The 20,091-nt window shown below is 37.4% G+C and overlaps 1 protein-coding gene across 2 annotated transcripts in view; it reads left to right on the top strand.

Annotated features, from left to right (window-relative positions):
• Positions 1 to 5,810, top strand: part of COL1A2 (collagen type I alpha 2 chain) — a 36,552-nt gene extending 30,742 nt beyond the window's left edge. For both annotated transcript variants that reach the window (XM_063725738.1, XM_024249628.3), the window contains exons 41-50: positions 168 to 221; positions 308 to 415; positions 556 to 609; positions 981 to 1,088; positions 1,585 to 1,638; positions 1,765 to 1,872; positions 2,205 to 2,463; positions 2,870 to 3,054; positions 3,756 to 3,998; positions 4,821 to 5,810. In XM_063725738.1, the coding sequence (XP_063581808.1) occupies positions 168 to 221; positions 308 to 415; positions 556 to 609; positions 981 to 1,088; positions 1,585 to 1,638; positions 1,765 to 1,872; positions 2,205 to 2,463; positions 2,870 to 3,054; positions 3,756 to 3,998; positions 4,821 to 4,967 (1,320 nt within the window). In that variant the 3' untranslated portion in view covers positions 4,968 to 5,810. The remainder of the gene's footprint in view (positions 1 to 167; positions 222 to 307; positions 416 to 555; positions 610 to 980; positions 1,089 to 1,584; positions 1,639 to 1,764; positions 1,873 to 2,204; positions 2,464 to 2,869; positions 3,055 to 3,755; positions 3,999 to 4,820) is intronic.
• Positions 5,811 to 20,091: the final 14,281 nt, after the last annotated feature.

Raw genomic sequence — 20,091 nt, 5'->3', positions numbered from 1 at the left:
TCTCTAAAAAATATCTAGGTTGGCAGGTTTTTATCCCTAGTTTTAACAGTCTGAAAGAGGATTCGTTACTGAGCACTGGAAGTGATGAAGACAGAGTAGCCACAATATAGGGGCTGCTAGGCAGCAGAGCCTAACCAACAGCCTTAATTTGTGTGGTGTCTTCACAGGGCAACCCTGGGAATGATGGGCCCCCAGGTCGCGATGGTCAACCCGGACACAAGGTCAGTACACTTTTCATCTTTCTCTAATTCAAAAGTGATTAAAATACAACCCAGATTGATGCTAAGCTTCATTTTGCCTTTGGTAGGGAGAGCGTGGTTACCCTGGCAATATTGGTCCCGTTGGTGCTGCAGGTGCACCTGGTCCTCATGGCCCCGTGGGTCCTGCTGGCAAACATGGAAACCGTGGTGAAACTGTAAGTCTGTGAATACCAGTCCCTCAGTGTAGCATTCTTGTGGGCTTCACTTCTGACTTCCCCACACTTGGGGATGGTGGGGGAGTGGGGAGGGTTATCTTGGGCCTAGCTAAGTTGTGTTTTTCTTTTCCATTTCACAGGGTCCTTCTGGTCCTGTTGGTCCTGTTGGTGCTGTTGGCCCAAGAGGTCCTAGTGTATGTACATGCTGAAGATTTCTTTGCAACACTAACATTTAGAGAGAATCAGTCCAAAACATCTGTTAAGAAAATAAACAATGTATCAGCTAGACTTAATATTTTAAAAAAATTTCAGTCCGTGCTGAGAATTGATACAAATAACTTGAGCTATTTTAAATCTCTTCTGCTTGTTTGTATTAAACAATTACAAGGATCTAGCCACTTTACAGATAGCACAACTAAAGCAGATTACCAGCAGAGGTGAGAGCCTAGCTAGACCGTTACATGTCCTGAGTTACCTTTGTAAACGAATTAAGCAGTATTTGTGGTGAAGTGAGTGCCATTTTTTTAAAACGGTAAGTCTTATCCATCCTTCTGTTTCTTCATAGGGCCCACAAGGCATTCGTGGTGATAAGGGAGAGCCCGGTGAAAAGGGGCCCAGAGGTCTTCCTGGCTTAAAGGGACACAATGGATTGCAAGGTCTGCCCGGTATCGCTGTAAGTAAACTGTAGCCATCTCGCGCATAAACTGATCCTGAAGGCCTTCAGCTCAGAAGGATTTTCATATTTTCACTGCTATTGTTCCAGTATAGCCTATATAATATCCATTTCCCATTCTCTGGCTAACTCCATCTCACTGTTGGAGATAATGCTATTTCATCCCAACAAGAAAGGTGAGGATTAAGGGAGATAGAAATATACATACATTAAAATCTCCTGGCAACAATGTCCTTCAACCCCACTTAAAATAAACATAATTAGAGGAATGACTAATATTGCACTGCTGAAATAGGTTGTGAAAAAAAATAATTGAATATAATAGACATAATGGGAGAAAAGAGCCCCACTTTACATTTTCAATTTTCTCAATCCGGAGTCCATTTAAACTAAAGTTTCCCATTCAATTTGGGAAAAAAAAAAAAAAAAAAAAAAAAAAAAATCTGTCTCTTGACATGTGCTCTGAAAGTGTGATTTTCCTCTTCTGTCTTTAAAGGGTCACCATGGTGATCAAGGTGCTCCTGGCTCCGTGGGTCCTGCTGGTCCTAGGGTAGGTGGACTCAAGAGAAGATAGTTCATCTCTGAAATAGAGGCTAAAGCGAGCAGTGAGCCCCAGGCTGCTGCTCCCTTGGTGGGATTCACCAGCTCACATGCACTTGGTGTCTGTTTTCCTTAGGGCCCTGCTGGTCCTTCTGGCCCTGCTGGAAAAGATGGTCGCACTGGACATCCTGGTACAGTTGGACCTGCTGGCATTCGAGGCCCTCAGGGTCACCAAGGTCCTGCTGTAAGTATGATTTGGGGAAATAATAAAGAAGATCACTGACCTAAGGAATGTTTTCTTCAGACTAAACCAAGACAACTATGACAACCCATTAAAGTTAGCCCCATTTCAATATATTCTCTAAAATATCTGGAAATTGTCTATATGCAATGGGCTTGTTAAGTCCATCCCTGCAAGTGTGCCTGGAAGCACGTTATTTATTTATGTGAACTTGATTATTTTTTTACTTATTAGAACATGCTTCCGTGTGAAGCTCAACTGAAAATCTGCTGCCATGGATGTCTGTCACGGTAACAAAATATAAAGCCTCTCCTGTCTCACTTTCACCTTTGCAGGGCCCCCCTGGTCCCCCTGGCCCTCCTGGACCTCCAGGTGTAAGCGGTGGTGGTTATGACTTTGGTTACGATGGAGACTTCTACAGGGCTGACCAGCCTCGCTCAGCACCTTCTCTCAGACCCAAGGACTATGAAGTTGACGCTACTCTGAAGTCTCTCAACAACCAGATTGAGACCCTTCTTACTCCTGAAGGCTCTAGAAAGAACCCAGCTCGCACATGCCGTGACTTGAGACTCAGCCACCCAGAGTGGAGCAGTGGTAGGTCAAGATGTCCAGACCAGACTGACCCTTCTCACAAGTTGAGCTTTTCAAAATTAGTTTCCATTGACATTTAGAGTGAAAATGCATTTGGGTAAAGATTACATTATGTGAAATCACACCCAATTAATGAAGCATCATCTTCTCCCAACCAGCACCCAATCTCATTTCTCTTAAAATGTATTTTTGCACTTTTCATAGTAATAAGACCCTGATTTGATTTTTCATGGAGGAGGGGAGGGAAGGAACTGTCTAATCTTAAAAATAGCCACCCTCTTCCTCTTAAATGTGGGGTAGACAATCAAAAATATTACTTATGAGAGTTAGTATCTTTCATTAGTTATTATTAGAATCTGTGTTCTTCTCAATGAGAAGTTTCATGATCTGAATGTTATTTTCTTAAAAGGTTACTACTGGATTGACCCTAACCAAGGATGCACTATGGATGCTATCAAAGTATACTGTGATTTCTCTACTGGCGAAACCTGTATCCGGGCCCAACCTGAAAACATCCCAGCCAAGAACTGGTATAGGAGCTCCAAGGACAAGAAACACGTCTGGCTAGGAGAAACTATCAATGCTGGCAGCCAGGTGAGGAATCCCACAAACACCTCTCCTTCTGCTAAATAATATTTTCATAGGACTGTTTGTTAATTATCTGCATTTTAATCTCTGACAAAAAATGGGCTTATTAAAAAAAGACCTGTTCCTTTCCTGGGTTCCAATTTTGTCCTAAATTGCACATTAGAAGATGGATTGACTGGACACATCCATGTAATTCAAAGCTATTATTCAAATTTGACTTAATTGGTAATCATTGAAAAAACTGACTGATGTCATTTAGTGTGAAGGAGCACTGGCCAGCTATATGCCACACTCATACATATGCATTTTCAGAATGTGAGCAGCTTTTCTGAATTTTTAATCAAACCTTTTCACCAACTTTACTGAATGCCTACTGGAATTCCATAAATTACAAAATTACAGAAAAAGAAAAATGTCAGAATTTCTGCCTCCTCATTCTCTTATTCTAAAGAAGAAGCATATGCAAAAAGGATTAATTGAAACAGATAACTTTTTTAGATGACCTTGCCTCAGTCTAGTAGGTCTTGTGTTCATCTCGGTAACTGATATTTCAAAGACAAGTGAATTAAGTTTTCTTTAAAAGTACTCTTTTCCTAAGCTTGGATCTGAGTCCACTCTTCCTGAGATTTTTTTTTTTTTTTTAATGTTTGACTCTTAGTATCTGAGTCCTTCTCCACTTAACCGGAATTTCATCTTATTTTCTGTAGTTTGAATATAATGTAGAAGGAGTGACTTCGAAGGAAATGGCTACCCAACTTGCCTTCATGCGCCTGCTGGCCAACTATGCCTCTCAGAACATCACCTACCACTGCAAGAACAGCATTGCATACATGGATGAGGAGACTGGCAACCTGAAAAAGGCTGTCATTCTACAGGGCTCTAATGATGTTGAACTTGTTGCTGAGGGCAACAGCAGGTTCACTTACACTGTTCTTGTAGATGGCTGCTCTGTAAGTAATACTGAAATATGGTAATAGCTTTGGGAAGTGGGATGGGGGGGGTTCTAACTTAGACCCCCCCCAAGGGGGGTTTAAAGGGGGGTTAAAAGAACAGGAGAATGAGAGAACTAACTTATTTCATTTTTATTTCATAAGTAAATTCAGTTTTTGTATGTATTTTGTATTTATTTATACATATTAATTTCATATTTAAATTCAGATGATAAATTCAGAGTATTCTTATCAGATAGTGCCTTCTGAAATACTGAAATGTATACTATGTCCATGTATTGTTTTTTCTTTAGCATGTTGTTTAAATGATAATGTATGCCCAGAACTTAAAATTTCTTGAGACTTCAGTGGCCTAAACTATAATTTATAGTTATGTGTATTTTATTTTACTTATTAGTATGGCCTACATTTAACTTGTAATGTTTTTTCTACAATATGCTGTAAATATAAGAAAAATTAAAATTCACTAGCAGCAGCACTACATACCCACCCAGGTCCCGCTCCCAAAGACACACATAGAGGGACATACACACGACAATCCTAAAAATGACTTTGTAGAGATAAGTCACTTGGAATGTGTGTTGAAATGTTGTTGGTTTTTTTGGCTCGTTTGTTTGTTCGCTTTTTGTTAGACTGATAGGGAGCTCCTCTCACTAAACACACCCTTGATACTGTTATTTCAAAGATGAACTTATTTATCTGGGACAGACATCTTCAGAAGTACACATGCCAAACAGTGGTTCTTATTAAATCAAAGGTTCAGATATTATCAGATTCAGAAATAGTGATGCTTTGTGTATCTATTTTCTTCTCTTTAAACAGAAAAAGACAAATGAATGGGGAAAGACAATCATTGAATACAAAACAAATAAGCCATCTCGCCTGCCCTTCCTTGATATTGCACCTTTGGACATCGGTGGTGCTGACCAGGAATTCTTTGTGGACATTGGCCCAGTCTGTTTCAAATAAATGAACTCAATCTAAATTAAAAAAGAAAGAAATTTGAAAAAACTTTCTCTTTGCCATTTCTTCTTCTTCTTTTTTTTAACTGAAAGCTGAATCCTTCCATTTCTTCTGCACATCTACTTGCTTAAATTGTGGGCAAAAGAGAAAAAGAAGGATTGATCAGAGCATTGTGCAATACAATTTCATTAACTCCCTCCCCCGCTCCCCCAAAAATTTGAAATTTTTTTTCAACACTCTTACACCTGTTATGGAAAATGTCAACCTTTGTAAGAAAACCAAAATAAAAATTGAAAAATAAAAACCATGAACATTTGCACCACTTGTGGCTTTTGAATATCTTCCACAGAGGGAAGTTTAAAACCCAAACTTCCAAAGGTTTAAACTACCTCAAAACACTTTCCCATGAGTGTGATCCACATTGTTAGGTGCTGACCTAGACAGAGATGAACTGAGGTCCTTGTTTTGTTTTGTTCATAATACAAAGGTGCTAATTAATAGTATTTCAGATACTTGAAGAATGTTGATGGTGCTAGAAGAATTTGAGAAGAAATACTCCTGTATTGAGTTGTATCGTGTGGTGTATTTTTTAAAAAATTTGGTTTAGCATTCATATTTTCCATCTTACTCCCAATTAAAAGTATGCAGATTATTTGCCCAAAGTTGTCCTGTTCTTCAAATTCAGCATTTGTTCTTTGCCAGTCTCATTTTCATCTTCTTCCATGGTTCCATAGAAGCTTTGTTTCTTGGGCAAGCAGAAAAATTAAATTGTACCTATTTTGTATATGTGAGATGTTTAAATAAATTGTGAAAAAAATGAAATAAAGCATGTTTGGTTTTCCAAAAGAACATATTGAGTAAAATTCCTTGCTTCAATGCTCTTTGCAATATAAATATGCATCTCTACCAGCCATTAGACCAAGTGCCTCTGATTAGATAGAAATTATGCAAAAAGGGCAGTTTGGTGTGGTAGAAAGAGCAGAGAACGAGGACCCAGGAGAGCTGAACTCCAGTTCTGGCTCTGTTCCTTGTGGCTGAGTGACCTTGAAACTCTGAGCCTCTGCATTTCAGTTTCCATAGCTATAATATGAAAAAATTCCTTTTCAGCACTATTAAGCATTTGCCCTACTCAGAATATGTCATATTTAAGCAACATGGCATTTTTGGCCTAATTTTACTATAACCAAAGGTCTATAGAAACTTTTGGTTTATTATATATTAAGCACTTTATAACAGTGGCTGAAAGTTGGTCTATGAGCAATTAATACTATTAACTAAAACAGTTTCAAATATTCAGTAAAAATGCCATACACTTAAATCTGAGGCAACTGAATACAATGCCTGTTAAGAGGTAATGTGTGTGCTGTCAATCAGGATAGACAGTTGTGGATAATAGTACCACGAACACCTACCTGCCAAATCAAGTTCATTTTCCTCCCCTGCACCTTTCAATGACATCTTTAATACACTTAAACATAGTAATGTGTCAAGTAAAATGTTAAGATTCATTTAGAGCTTATTTCCTGTTGCAGAACATAATTGTGATTGTAATATTTGCCTCGTGTTATAAGTCATCTCAAGATTCAATTAGTTTTAAAGGCAAAAGACTGAACATGGTAAAAATGTAATATTAACCCTAAAAAGTTAGCAAGGTCTCCTAACCAAAATGCAGATTCCTGGTCCTCATCTGCCAAATTCAGATTTAGTAAGAAATTGCTATTCTTATGCATCCTGTGAAATTCAGATGTGCACCAATTGAAGGACCACCTGATGAGGTTACTGCCATAGTCCTTTGTAGCTCTAATATTCTGTGTCTGACAAGAAGGAATATATATACCTGACCAAACCATATAAAGATAACTCCTGGGATCCGAATGCTGGTACTCCCTATAAATTAGTAATTAAAATGACCATGCAAACTTACATGATAAAACAGAAATCTCTGGATCAAATATGAACTATACCCTCAGACTTATAGCAAAAGAAATAAAAGAGCATTTATTGAGTATCTGCTGGAGGCAAAAGCCATAATAATAATGACCTTTGTCAAACTGAATCTGAATTAGCAGATTTCCTAAGCCAATGCTCACTTAATAATCACTTAATCATCATCAGTGTGAGACAACTGAAAATAGTCAAATAAATAATGGTACACCTAATGGATTACAATGAGGAAGCAAATTATGGTATATCCAGTAAACAACAATGAGGAAACAAATTACAGTATATCTAATAGATAACGATAGGATGAATAGTGAAATAAATTTTGGTATCTCAATACATTTATGAGGATGATTGAACAAAAGAAAAACTTCTTAGAATAGAATTTTCAATCTTGAAACTCTAATATTCAAGAACACTGTCGTTATAATTAGATATTTTAAACATACAGGTAAAAAAAATGCTGAGAGTAGGCACATTTGTATAGAAGTTTAAGGATGATTTTTAGGCCTAAAATTTTCAAATTTGCAAGAATGTAGCTATATTACATTATTATTTACAACAAATTTACTCTTAAAATATTATGAAAGAAGATAAGCAGTCAAAAGTGAAAAGAATCTAGTTCAGGCGTAGCCATCTCCAGGGAAGGAGTGGTCAACCTCCCTCCCACCTGTTTCCCGAAGAGAAGGACAAGCCTGGCCTAAGGGTCATCATCCACCATGGACCAGCCACCCTGAGATAAGCTTGGGAGGGTGTACAAAGCTCTACCAGGCCACAGCATCTTCAGGGAGCTCAGGGAGCTTATAGTGCAGTTCCAGAGGCAGAATAAAATAATGTGTGAACAGAATTTTAAATTACATATCCTCTGAGGATAACAGAAGACACTATTAATTAATTAGAGGGAGTCTCAGGAAATTAACCTTTGTCTCACACAGTAACTGATACTTGGATTGAACTGACCTCTCTTGATAGAGATCTCATTTCACCTTCAAGCTCTCTGTCTGGCTCAATGCTTCTTCTCTGGAAGTCACATATTAGAACAACGTGGTACTTACCAAGCCAAGAGGTCCACTGTGAGTGTTCCCAGGGCCTAGGCTCAAATGTGGACATAGAGCAATGGACTGAAGACTTGGCCCTTCCACAACGAGCCCACTCTTTAGATGCTGATCACCAGGCCCAAAGCATACTCCTCACAACATTTCTTGACCCCTGGTCGAGTGAAGGTCAGCCACCTCTAACTTGTAGGAGTGTGAAAGGGAAGAAAATTGCACATGAAAGAGAGAAGAAGCAGGTAGCCAAGATCTGGGGAGGGGACATTAATCAAGACTAGTAAAAAGGGTCATTTAAAATTCTAAAATCAATACAGCTAATGTACTGGCAAAGAGCAAAGATACCTGAGCAATGCTGAACACATTTATTATCTTTAATGCCAAAAGACTTTTTTATGCTATTCCACTTAATATCACTGAAAAGGAAGTTCAGAAATTGGATTATATATAAGAAAAGTTGGAAATGTCATTCTGGGTCAGAACAAAAATCCATCTAGATGAGTACTTTGCCTTTGACAGTGGCACCAAGGGAAATTTGGGAGAAAGAGCAGTTGACACTTCTCGTGAAGCCAGCCTCAGAACTCCCATTTAATAACCCATTGTAAATCTTTTTTGTACATAGATGTATCTAAACCCTTCCAGAGTCCTCTGTTTTGAAATATGTTGGTATTACAGTACCAACAGGAGAGAGCTAATACTGAATTGTTAGCTCAGCTTCCTAACCCTCCGATCAAGTAGCTAAAATATGTTTTCTATCCTTGTGCCTGGATCAGCCAGGGATTCGACAACTCCATATTCTTAGGGAGCACTAGTAAGTGCAACAACGGGGCCATAGACAACCCATAATGATTGACTTATCCCTGCTGTTAAGTGAAATGAGCACATAATTTGTGGTCAGCAGCCAAGGCCGTGAGTACGAGCTCTGCCATTGACTAGCCCAGGGCCCTTGGGAAAGTCTCTTAAGTTTTTTGAGAATTTAGTTAACATGTCTGCTTCAGTTAACATGCCTGCTTTTAGAGATTTCCATTACCATACCTGTCATCTCACAGAACTGCTGGGGGTACCAAAATAGGCATGTGTGAAAGTGCTGAGTAAAGTATGGGCAATAGACTTGTCATCACTAGGTCCAAAATTTCCTGGCCACTGGTGGTAACCTCTTGATTTATTTTCTGATCACTGGCCTTCTAATTTAGGAAGAAGAGAGTGTAGAATTTACATATAATTAGCACCACTCTCTAAAGTGGTAGTCTATCAATTTTGAGTTATGCCTCCTTATCAGTAAAAATTTGAGTTCTTACAACAAATTTACTTACTTATATATAAATGTTATGTATATATTATGGTGCTAGTATGTGCAATATAAAACCTCTACAGAAAAAAAATCTGTAAAGACAGAAAATAAATACACAGAGAAGGGTCCATAGTCCAATGGATCATTCTGCACGCCCCTGGGATGCATGCACCACTCCCTTCCATTTTAGAGAGTATTGCAGTAAACAAGGATGGTCTTCAGGGGAGGAGGCGCATCAGTGAACTCCTGAAATCGCATGTTAAATACATTTTGTGGGTATGTGCATTTCTCTTGGAAGAAAAGTCCACAAATTTCATCTGATACTCCTAGGGGTCCGTGTCCCAATTAGACTTTATAAGCCACTGCACAAAAGAAGTATTATCCACATCATTAAACCCTGGACTTTTTTGAACTAAGACTTTCTTTTTTTTTTTTTTTTTTTTGACGAAGTTACACTCTTGTTGCACAGGCTGGAGTGCAATGGTGCGATCTTGGATCACTACAGCTTGAACTCCTGGGTTCAACCTATTCTACTACTTCATCCTCCCTAGTAGCTGGGATTACAGGCATGCACCACCATGCCCAGCTAATCTGATATTTTTAGTAGAGACAGGTTGTGCCATGTTGGTCAGGCTGGTCTCGAACTCCTGACCTCAGATGATCCACCCTTCTTGGCCTCCCAAAGTGCTGGGATTACAGGCGTGAGCCACTGCACCCGGCCTGAACTATGACTTTCATATCTCATCTTAGGTGTCTTACTCAGAACATGCTGCTTCTCCTATCCTAAGACCTGAGAGAACCAACCAGCACCAGTCCAAATTTAAATAATGGTTTGTTTTTTATTCTTCCACTTTTCTGGTATGAGTCCTCTGTCCTACGCTTTAACAAGGCTTGACATATACCTTATGACCTGTACTTTGTAACATAAAAATGCACCAATCTTCAGAAACTTTTTAAAGAAGAGCAAACAAACTCAGTAAGGGGGACAATTAATTGAGCTATGCCTTTTAGGTAAAATGTGCATGTATTAGTTTCCTTAATTTTGAAAAGTGATAGAGTTTAACCTAAAAATTATTGCAATTTTTGGCACTGTAAAATGTCTTGAGGACAATACTGTAATTGTTTTCCAGGGATCCTCAACTCACCTAATAGAACCAAATCTTTTCATCTGATTGCTCCAAAGAAAACCTATTATTCTGAACTCCAGACATAGGATTAATTCTGGCCAAAATTAACAATCCTACTGGAATCTAGAAAGGTACCCTTAAAATTGAGATTCACCATAAAGACATTTATAAGCAAAGCACACAATGCATTTTTACTATCAAAGTGAACATATTTTTGTAGTGTAGTATTGCTCTTGGTGTCCAATGGCTTAATTAACCATAATAATGATGAAATAAAACTTAAACAATATCTTAAAAATGGAATCTATTAATGCTAGGCAGAGTAAGAACACCTACTGCCAAGTAGATGGACCTTTCTATCTCTACAGTGTGTCAATTCGAGTTCAATGCTCCCCCTGCTGGCTGGATAACAGAACACCTCAGTCCTTTAACAGTGCCACGGGCATACCATTGGAGAATGAAAATTCCAATTTAAGAGGAGAAAATAGAACAGCTTCCTGTGCTTATATCCTGTTAACTCCAGACACACAGCCTCCTCCTCAACTTCCATAGGGGTCTACCTTCATGTTCTCAGTACTCCCTATTTTACTTTCCCTCTCTGATCTACCTTTAATATTTCTCCCATGGAGCCAATAAATGGAAGCCACAAAGAAACAAACATAATCTCAAACAAAGAACGAACTTTTGGATGAGCAGAGCTGTCCGATGCTACAAATATTGCCCCAAGATAAAGTGAGGACCTTTGAGGATTTAAGTAAAGGGTGGGTGGATTATATGGAACAGAGACAAGAGGGTGTGATAGAAAACAACCAGTGTTTAGGAGTCCAGAGCTATCTGGATTTGTATGCTGTCCACCATTTCCTAATCTATTAAATGGGGATAATAATAACACTATCCACGGGACTGTAAGGTTCAGAGATATGAATGCATAGCAGCTTGCAAGGTTAGTGGGACGTAAGCACTTGGGAGCATTAGAACCATCACTATCATTATCCCCTCAAGCCTGAATCCTCCCTAAAAGCCTTTAATTCCATCACCAAGAAAAGTAACCACCTTTTCACAAGTACTATCTTCTCTAACAACAGTGGCCTAAAATGATAGCGCATCTACAATTCAATTATACTGCAATTTCCCTTACCACAGATAGCTTCCAGCAAAGTCTCAAATACTCATAATTTTGGTGAGTCCTTCTCCACAACCCAATAGAAAATCATCCAGTTTTTATTAAAAGCATAAAAATCTCTCCAATTTTTTGCAAAAGTAAACCCACAGTTCCACCTTCACAGTCATAAAATAAAATTGCTGACAAAAAGAACAAATTTGCATGTAATATTTAACTGGTCTCTGCCCTATGCCTTTACAAGTGTGTCCAATTTTGAAAAAAAAAAAAAAAAAGGGTTTCTAAGCTTAAAAATGGCTCCTTTGCTTACTTGGAAGCCAGTTCTTCTACACAAATGGACTATAACTCATGCATGTTAAATATGCCAAACCTCTGACACTTAATTTTTACTTGATTTTCTAAAACTTTGTGGCTGGCTGTAAAAATTCTAACTCAAGAGTTTATCAGCATAAGAAATAATCATAATTATTAATGTCCTCAGAGAAATTTCTTGCCCTACATGAATTTACTAAAGGGCTTTAAACATATTAAATCACCTATTACTGCTTTGAATGTTTATATAAGTCATATTATAAGTGGATCCACTTCAAAGAAACATAGAAGCAGCTTTGATTATAGATATTTTCAAAATGGTTTTTTTAACACTGATTATAGATCTATTTTCCCTTATAATACAGAAGCTTGAAATCATTTCTAAAAGTTTATCAATATAACTAGAGTTTCCAACTGCTACTTTGTTCATCACGATAAGGTTTGTTCCTAATCAAAATAATTTTTTGAAAAACCTTCCTCAGATAGCATCTAGAAAATTGCCCATTTAACAATTTCTCTGAGTTATTCACAACAAATAACGTACTTTTATTTACAACTGGGAATGCTTTTAAAAATATAGTGAATTTATGGTCAGTTTTAACCTCCACATGTTTTCTTAGACTTTCTTCCACTAAAATATCACAATAAATGGTCACCTTGACACCATAAATTATAAAAAGAGCTTTGCTTTCCTTCTCTCAAACTTGGGAGGGCTATGTATCAAAAACAGAACAAAGTCCACTAAATCCTTTGAACCATTGAAGAGAGAAAGACAAATCAATGACAAAAATGATGTGCCTTCTCACCAATACACAAATTAAACTGCGTATTTTGTAGGATGTATAGGGTTATTGGTCTTTTTATTATCACTTTTGTGAGGTATCTGCCAAGTAAGTCTAATTCAGTAAAATAGATTGATACATTGGGAAAAAATCTCTAGTCTGCATTCTGGGTTGGGAAGAAAATCATGCAGACTGTTTAGTCATCCTTTACCACTCATATTTTTATCTAATTGGTCTGAAATATTATTTAAAACTCCCTTGGTGATTGTAATTTGCAGGCAGTCTTGAGGAAAACTGTACGAGACTAAAGCCACAAGGTTCTGAAACCCTTCCTTAAAGTCAGTGGCAAAGTTGGAAGTCTGTGCCTGTGTGCCTTTTTCTAGGAAGACAAAGTATATTGTACTTCTCTAAGTTTTTCCAGATCCCACACAATATTTACCAAACCAGAATTGCTAGGGGTGGACCCAAGATATTTCTATATTTAATTAGTACACCAAGGTGGTTCCCATGTACTCTCAGAGTTTGAGAACCACTGGTTTATTAACATCATCATATTTTTAGGTGATTCTATATCCCTCTCCCCAAAACGTTTAGGACTACAGATCTCAAATAGTGGGCTCTTTAAGCTGTTTTAAAAAGAACATGTAATGGCTCATTGAACATGTGAGCAATTAATTTGGGAACAGTTGCAATATTACAAATGTGATTACTTATTGCAAACCCAATTAATCCAGTCGGGAAGAATGTTAATTACAAAGGAGTGTGGAAATTAGCATGAGTGCATAACTAAATGCCTAAAATCTGACCTATTATATTGTCTGTCAGGTAATTTACTTCAAAAATACTTCCACAGGAGGTTTTATGTATATATGTACATGAGGGCAATAAAGTAACATTAATCCACACTCCAGGGCTGATTGAGTAATCTTGGACATATCCTAATTAGGAAAATCCATAGCTTTAGAATTGGCTATTGTGGCATTTCAAATATCATTATTAAAATCGACACCAGAGGGTGTGTTAATTAGCATAAAAGATGTCAATAATAATTTTTCATAGTTGAAATATGGTCTTGAAGATATATGGAGAACTAATAAATATTTAACATAATGAAACTTAGACTAAATCTTGCTCTACTTGTGACATACCACTTGGTAGCAAGATTGACAAGGAAAGACATATAGTCCTATCTATCTTCAATCACCAGAGATGATTTATATTTACCAAAAACTCTTGAATTACTAAATTAGCTCAGATCACTTCAAAAGATGACTCCAAAAAATGGGAAAATGGTAAAAGATGGCCAAGAAAATGACACACAAAGCAAAACTGTACTGAATTGATTTAAAAAGCGAAATGAAATAATGCTCAAAACAGTAACTGCATTTCTCTAATTAGCAATGGAATATCAATAAAAATGAATCCAGATATAATAGAAAGCAATCGGGAAGGATGCCAAAGTTCCAAAGAAATCATCTCTCTTTCTATGGGAACAGCCAAGATTTACTAGGTGCTTTTATGGCCCTTCCGCTCTGAGCATAACTGAAAAGCTAGAGGAAAAGCCTTAGCCAAGCTGAGCCACTCAACTCCTCTCTTTTGAAAATTTAAAAGTTGCAGTGGAGAATGGCAGGGAATAATGGAGGCATGATAATGACAGCACTCTACAGACGACTGTGAACTTTTGCAGATGAGGTCACAAAACAGTACTAGATTTTCGATTGTTCTTTCAATTATGAAATAATCCAGTATCCTTCTACTAACTTTCCTTTTCGCTTAAGTTAGAGAAAGTTAATTTCTGTTATATAAAACAAAAACAGTTTTAACTAATATACCTAGTAAACAGGACATGGCAAAAATGGAGGAATACAGGACCATCTTAAAGTAGAAATAAAAGTCACAATTTTGAATGGTCTTAAAAAGTACCCAGAGAAAGAACATTGTTGGAACACAATTCATGGATGTTTGGCATTCTGCATGTTTTGCAAGCAGAGACACTGATGACCTTCGTTCTGAAATATCTGTTCAAGGATGTTTGTATAATGATAGTGTGCAACCTTGGAAGAGAGAGTTAATGTCTCCCTTCAGAGGAGAGGTTACTGTCCACTATAATCAAGATAATAGCTCCCTGCAGGGCAAATGTCAAGCAAGTTTGCTCCCAGCCATTGTAGTTTTGGATTCCATATGTTGGTGTTTCTCAATTGCAACACATCCATTTGGATTGCTCTGCATTTTCCCCAAGGGACTTGGGGAAAGGGGGCCTGAAGCAAATATAAAGCTTTTAGTTCCTTGCCTTGCTGGAACAAAGTCTTTCATCTCTGACCCAGAAGCTGCATGACTTCCGCCAGCATCTATTAAACTGTGGCCGGCTAACATCTTAGCTTTAAAGTAGAGAAAATTCCAGATCCTTCAGAGCTCTTGACAAACATTTCAAAGAAGAATTTATAACAGAATGAAGCTGCATCCGTTCTGTATTCTTGTCTTTCAAGTTGCCTAGCAACTAGTTGGTCACCATTGATCTGACAATCTGCAGTAATGAACGACCACACTATATAGAAAAGTGTAATTGAACTACATGCTTCTAGATGGCAGATTGACTGATTCATCTCTGTATCTCTATCACCTAGCCCAGTAATACAGACTCTAGACTTCGTGATTTTATTGTTGCAGGACGTTTCCTTAGTTTAGCTAATGACAGGGTTCTTTGTTCCATGGCCACAAAAATTCAGGCTTGCAGGCAGTTTGAATGGTGAGTAAGACAGGGTTTTACTGGGTGAAAAAAGAAGAAAAGGGGAAACGGGGACTCTCTCTAGGCCAGAGTCCCTGCTAGAGTACTTCTCGTCTGGCCATTTGAATTCCAGGTTCCACATAGGAAGAGGAGGGGCCAGACTACTCCCCTCTGCAAACAGCGTGAACTTCTGTGTCTCCACCCCAGTGCACATTCCTCCTAGTGTGCAGGCTGGTTGGAGTTTTTCCAGGGACCCCCTCCCACCTGGCTATCTCCTTATGTTGAACAATTGTTAAACAAAAGAGGAAACTATAAAAATGACTGCTGGAATATATATAGAGTTGTAGTAACTAAGATAGTCCAAAATCTGTATCGTAGGTACTTTACCTTATAATCATCTTGTATCTTCAGGTTTATTTAAGCAAAACTAACAGAGATCCAGTCAAGGAAGCTCAAGTGACAGGGACATACATAGAGAAATAAGAGCAAGAAAGGTAACAGCCTACTGAAATTGGAGCTGCAACGTGGCTGCCTCTTTATTTATTTATTTTTTTAGAGACAGGGTCTTCCTATGTTGCTCAGGCTGAAATACAGTGGCTATTCATGGTGCCGTCATAGCACACTGTGGCCTCGAATTCCTGGGCTCAAACAATCCTCCTGCCTCAGCCTCCCAAGTGGCCGGGACTACAGGCTCACACCACCATGACAGGCTTGGCTCTCTGTTTAAGGTGGCTTCAGAGATCTCAGGAGCAGGAGTTTGTGACTTTTTCAACTCTTTCCTCTACAGCTTCACCACTAATCTGGTTCATTCACATTCTGCACATTTTTTTCATATCTGCTATTAATTGGCTTTCATCAGTATTATTATTATTATTTGTCATTCTGATTTCTAAGAGAGAGATTATGATATAGTTCATAAATCCCTAGACAGCCTAGTAAGTGCTGACATTTGGGTAGGTATCCCATCATGAGAGTCATGTGATATAAAACATAGCCACCTAGACATCAGAAGCTCTGCGTGGGCAATTTTTAAAGGGGGCAAGGGTATGAAAGACCGTAAATAACATCTCTATTACAAACTGCATCACAAAAGTTGTAATGTTTTACAACTTTTCTCAATAAAACAGAAACTTAATTTAATTCAAATACTTTGTATTTGAATGCCTGCTTCGTATCTACCCATCTCACACTCTTCCTAGCACTCCTTTCTCCTTGAAAATATGTATATTGGTCAGGCCTGGTGGCTCACACCTATAATCTCAGCACTTTGGGAGGCCGAAGCAGAAGGATCACTTAAGCCCAGGAGCTTGAGACCAGCCTGGGCAACATAATGAGACCCTGTCTCTACACAAATTTAAAAATTAGCCAGGTATGGTGGTGTGCACCTGTACTCACAGCTACTACAGACGATGAGGCAGGAGGATTGCTTGAGCCCAGGAGGTAGAGGCTGCAGTGATCATGCCACTGCATCTCAGCCAGGGTGACAGAGTGAGACTCCATCTCAAAAAAAGAAAAGAAAAAAAATATATATGTATATATATGCTTCTTCATGCAATTTGAGCGTTTTGTTTTTAGATAAAGACTTAAAATATAAAGAGTTCTTAGACATCAATTTTTTTAATGCTTATACAGAAAAAAAGAGGGGGTGGGGGAGACAAAGAACATGAATAACAAAAATTGAAAGGTCATTAAAATGTACAAAAAATGTCCAATTACTTTAGAAATTAAAGAAACACGAAGTTAAAAAGCTCACTTCATCTCTGGCTATGTTTCTTTTCAAAATAATAGGTTGATAAGAGTTTAGACAAAAGATCACTCTCATCTACAGTTGATGTGGTATAAATTGGTACAAAATTTCTAGAGAGAAATTTATCAGTATATATCAAAAGCCTTAAAAATGTTTATATCTTGGACAAGGAATGAATGCTAATAAATTAATATTTGATTTTTCTAAAGACTTTGACCCAGTAGAGTCCATATGAAGGCTTCTCGTAAAGCTGTGAGACTCAAGTTTTCTCTCCACTGCACAAATCAGAACAGCACATAGCTGTCCCCCAATGCAGCTGTCTGGGGCAACCTAAACTTGGAGGGAGAGCTGTGTGGGTCTGAAGAACAAGCACGTGAATCACAGAAGTCTTCTAACTTTGGGAAATGCCATGGCTATTTGCAGCGCTGAGCTGACAGAAGGAACTAGAACACTGCAGCTCTCAAAAAGCCACGCAAATACACTCTTTGAACTGGTTCACATGACTATGTGCAAATCCAACCCTCTGAACAGGTGTCATGGAAAGGAGTCTGCAAAAAACACCAAAAGGTTATTTTTCTAAAATCATGTTTTATTGCCTTCTCTTCCAATGAAGGCAACCCCCAGGTGGTTATTGGGAAGTCACATCCCCCTTCTTCCTATATCTTAGCATGGGAGTGGTAAAATTGCCTGAAAGAAAGACACTACAACAGCATTAAGAACATGTGCAAATATAATGACTGACCCTCATATCATATCTCAAGCACAACAGTTGTCATGGCTTTATTTATAACAAAACATTGGAAATTAACCAAATGTCTAATAATAGTGGATTGGTTTAAGTAGATATGGTGCATCCATTTGATGGATTGCCATCCAGTATTTTAAATGTTCTCAAAATATACTTATAGAAGAAAATTAATAGCTATTTGCTAAAATAAACAAGTAGATTACAGGGGAGTTGCATCCCATGCAGGGAGTTAGGTTTTAAAACCAGCACATAATGGAGAAAAAGTTTTGCATAATCAACATTACCCTTGAAAATCTCTAGGTTGGAGACCAAATACGATACCTTCCACACAGTTTTTCTTTTAGTATTAGAATACATGGATGTTTCTGTGATTGTGCATCAAAGTTGTTGGCTTGCGTATAGACCATGTTATAAGAAAAATATGTATTTTTGCCATCAGAATCATAGTCACTGTAGCAAGTTGCACACACCATGTGAGACACACACAACTGGAATTGACTAAGAAAAAAGCAAATTCCTATCCCCCATCTCATGCTTATTCCAAAGCATATGTTCATGAGCTAAATGAAGAGGAATTTTAAAAATTTAATTAAATTATTGTCTCTCTCACACACAGAGAGAGTAAAATTCATCTAAGTTAATGTGTGCAGTGATTATCCATGTAAATCATTACATACAGTATAAGTTCAAGTTTGCTTAAAAATTTTTATTTTTTACAGATATGCATAAAAATTCAGAAAGAATGTATGTAAAAATATTAATAACTATTATCTCTAGTGAGGTGATGCATATTGCCAGGGTTTTTTCTTTAATCTGTCTGCATTTTTCAAAAAAACATAAACATATATTACTTTCATTATCAGAAGAAACTAGGATTATTTTTAACTAGCATTCACAAAACATAGATGGTATGTTTAAAACTAAGCTTTATTGTGTTACAAATGCAGGCTACATGTAGAACAATATATAGTTTTGATGTACAATTTCTGATTCAAAAGAACAAGCACTTTGTTAAATTACTGCTAAACATTACGGAAACATGAGAACACATTATGACGCAGGATGTTTCAATCAACAAAATTTTATTCATCTCCCTTGGTAAGGCAGTGTTATTAGGGACTATTGAACAGAACACGGAGACAGCCTCCTTATATTGAACTGGATGTTAAAATACACTTGTCAAGGAAAAAAAGGTTCTGTCTAGATATGGATTATATAAATATGCATACAAAAATCTATAGAAAATTGCCCTAGGAGGTCCTTTCTGAGTGTTTAGACATTCCTAATCTTTCGTGCTTCCGTGATATATTGTTAAAATATCTATTACAGCAATATTTTCTCTGCTTCATTCTCAAAAGATGCATAGATGCATTCAGGTAATGAGGGAAATTTGTTACTGAAACACATATATCACTCTAGTAAGCCTGTTTTAATGATTGAAAAAAATATATGTCTCGTATAGAAGGATTTAAAAGACAGGTTAGTTGAAATGGTTCTTTGATTATGTAAAATCACTGGTGGTTGATTCATTGTGTCAGATTTGAAATGAGATTAAATTGTAAGAGTAAGTTTTAAATTCTCTGCATTAAACTGAATTAACAAATTAAGCAAAGACATGATTCAAATAGGATTGAAAGGTTCTGCTAAAACCAGACTGTTTAGATCCATTAGCAACCAGCTAAGAAAGAATATCTTATCAGAAAACAGCGTAGGCTGTGGAAAATTAATAGTGCTAGACCGAGTCTTGGTGTAGAATTACATGGAAGGGATTAGGAAGTGAGGGGAAGGTAATTAAGTAGAAAGAACAGCCGGAAAGAACTGAAAAGCCAAAGATCAGATGGTCCTCAAGTTGAGCCCCTCACCATCTGTTGGCAATCATCAAAATTTATTTGATCTTATTGTATATTTATTTTGTGAAAGGAAAAGAATAAAACCTCATTCTAATGAATGAATAGGTGAGATCAAGTATACTCGTTATAACAGAGCTCATTATTATAGCAAGTAAAATCATTCCCATTGCAACATAACAAATACAATTAATATAATCTAATTGTTCCATCTTTGTCCATGTCCCTAATATCAGCTTCATAAAAAGATTCTCATGTTTTCCTGGCCCTTTGTGATTTAGTTGGAGCACTTTGTTTATAATTTTACTGTCATTGTTTATTGTAATGTCTATACAATTGCTTTTATAAAATTTCTGAGTGATTGCATGTATCCATCAGGAAAAGTAGGTCAATCAGCCACTTAATATTTCCTCTTCTAATCTGCATTAGCACCTGTGATTT

This window comes from Pongo abelii, chromosome 6, assembly GCF_028885655.2.
Source record: "Pongo abelii isolate AG06213 chromosome 6, NHGRI_mPonAbe1-v2.0_pri, whole genome shotgun sequence".
Lineage (NCBI taxonomy): Eukaryota > Metazoa > Chordata > Mammalia > Primates > Hominidae > Pongo > Pongo abelii.
This window is presented reverse-complemented; position numbering and strand designations above follow the sequence as displayed.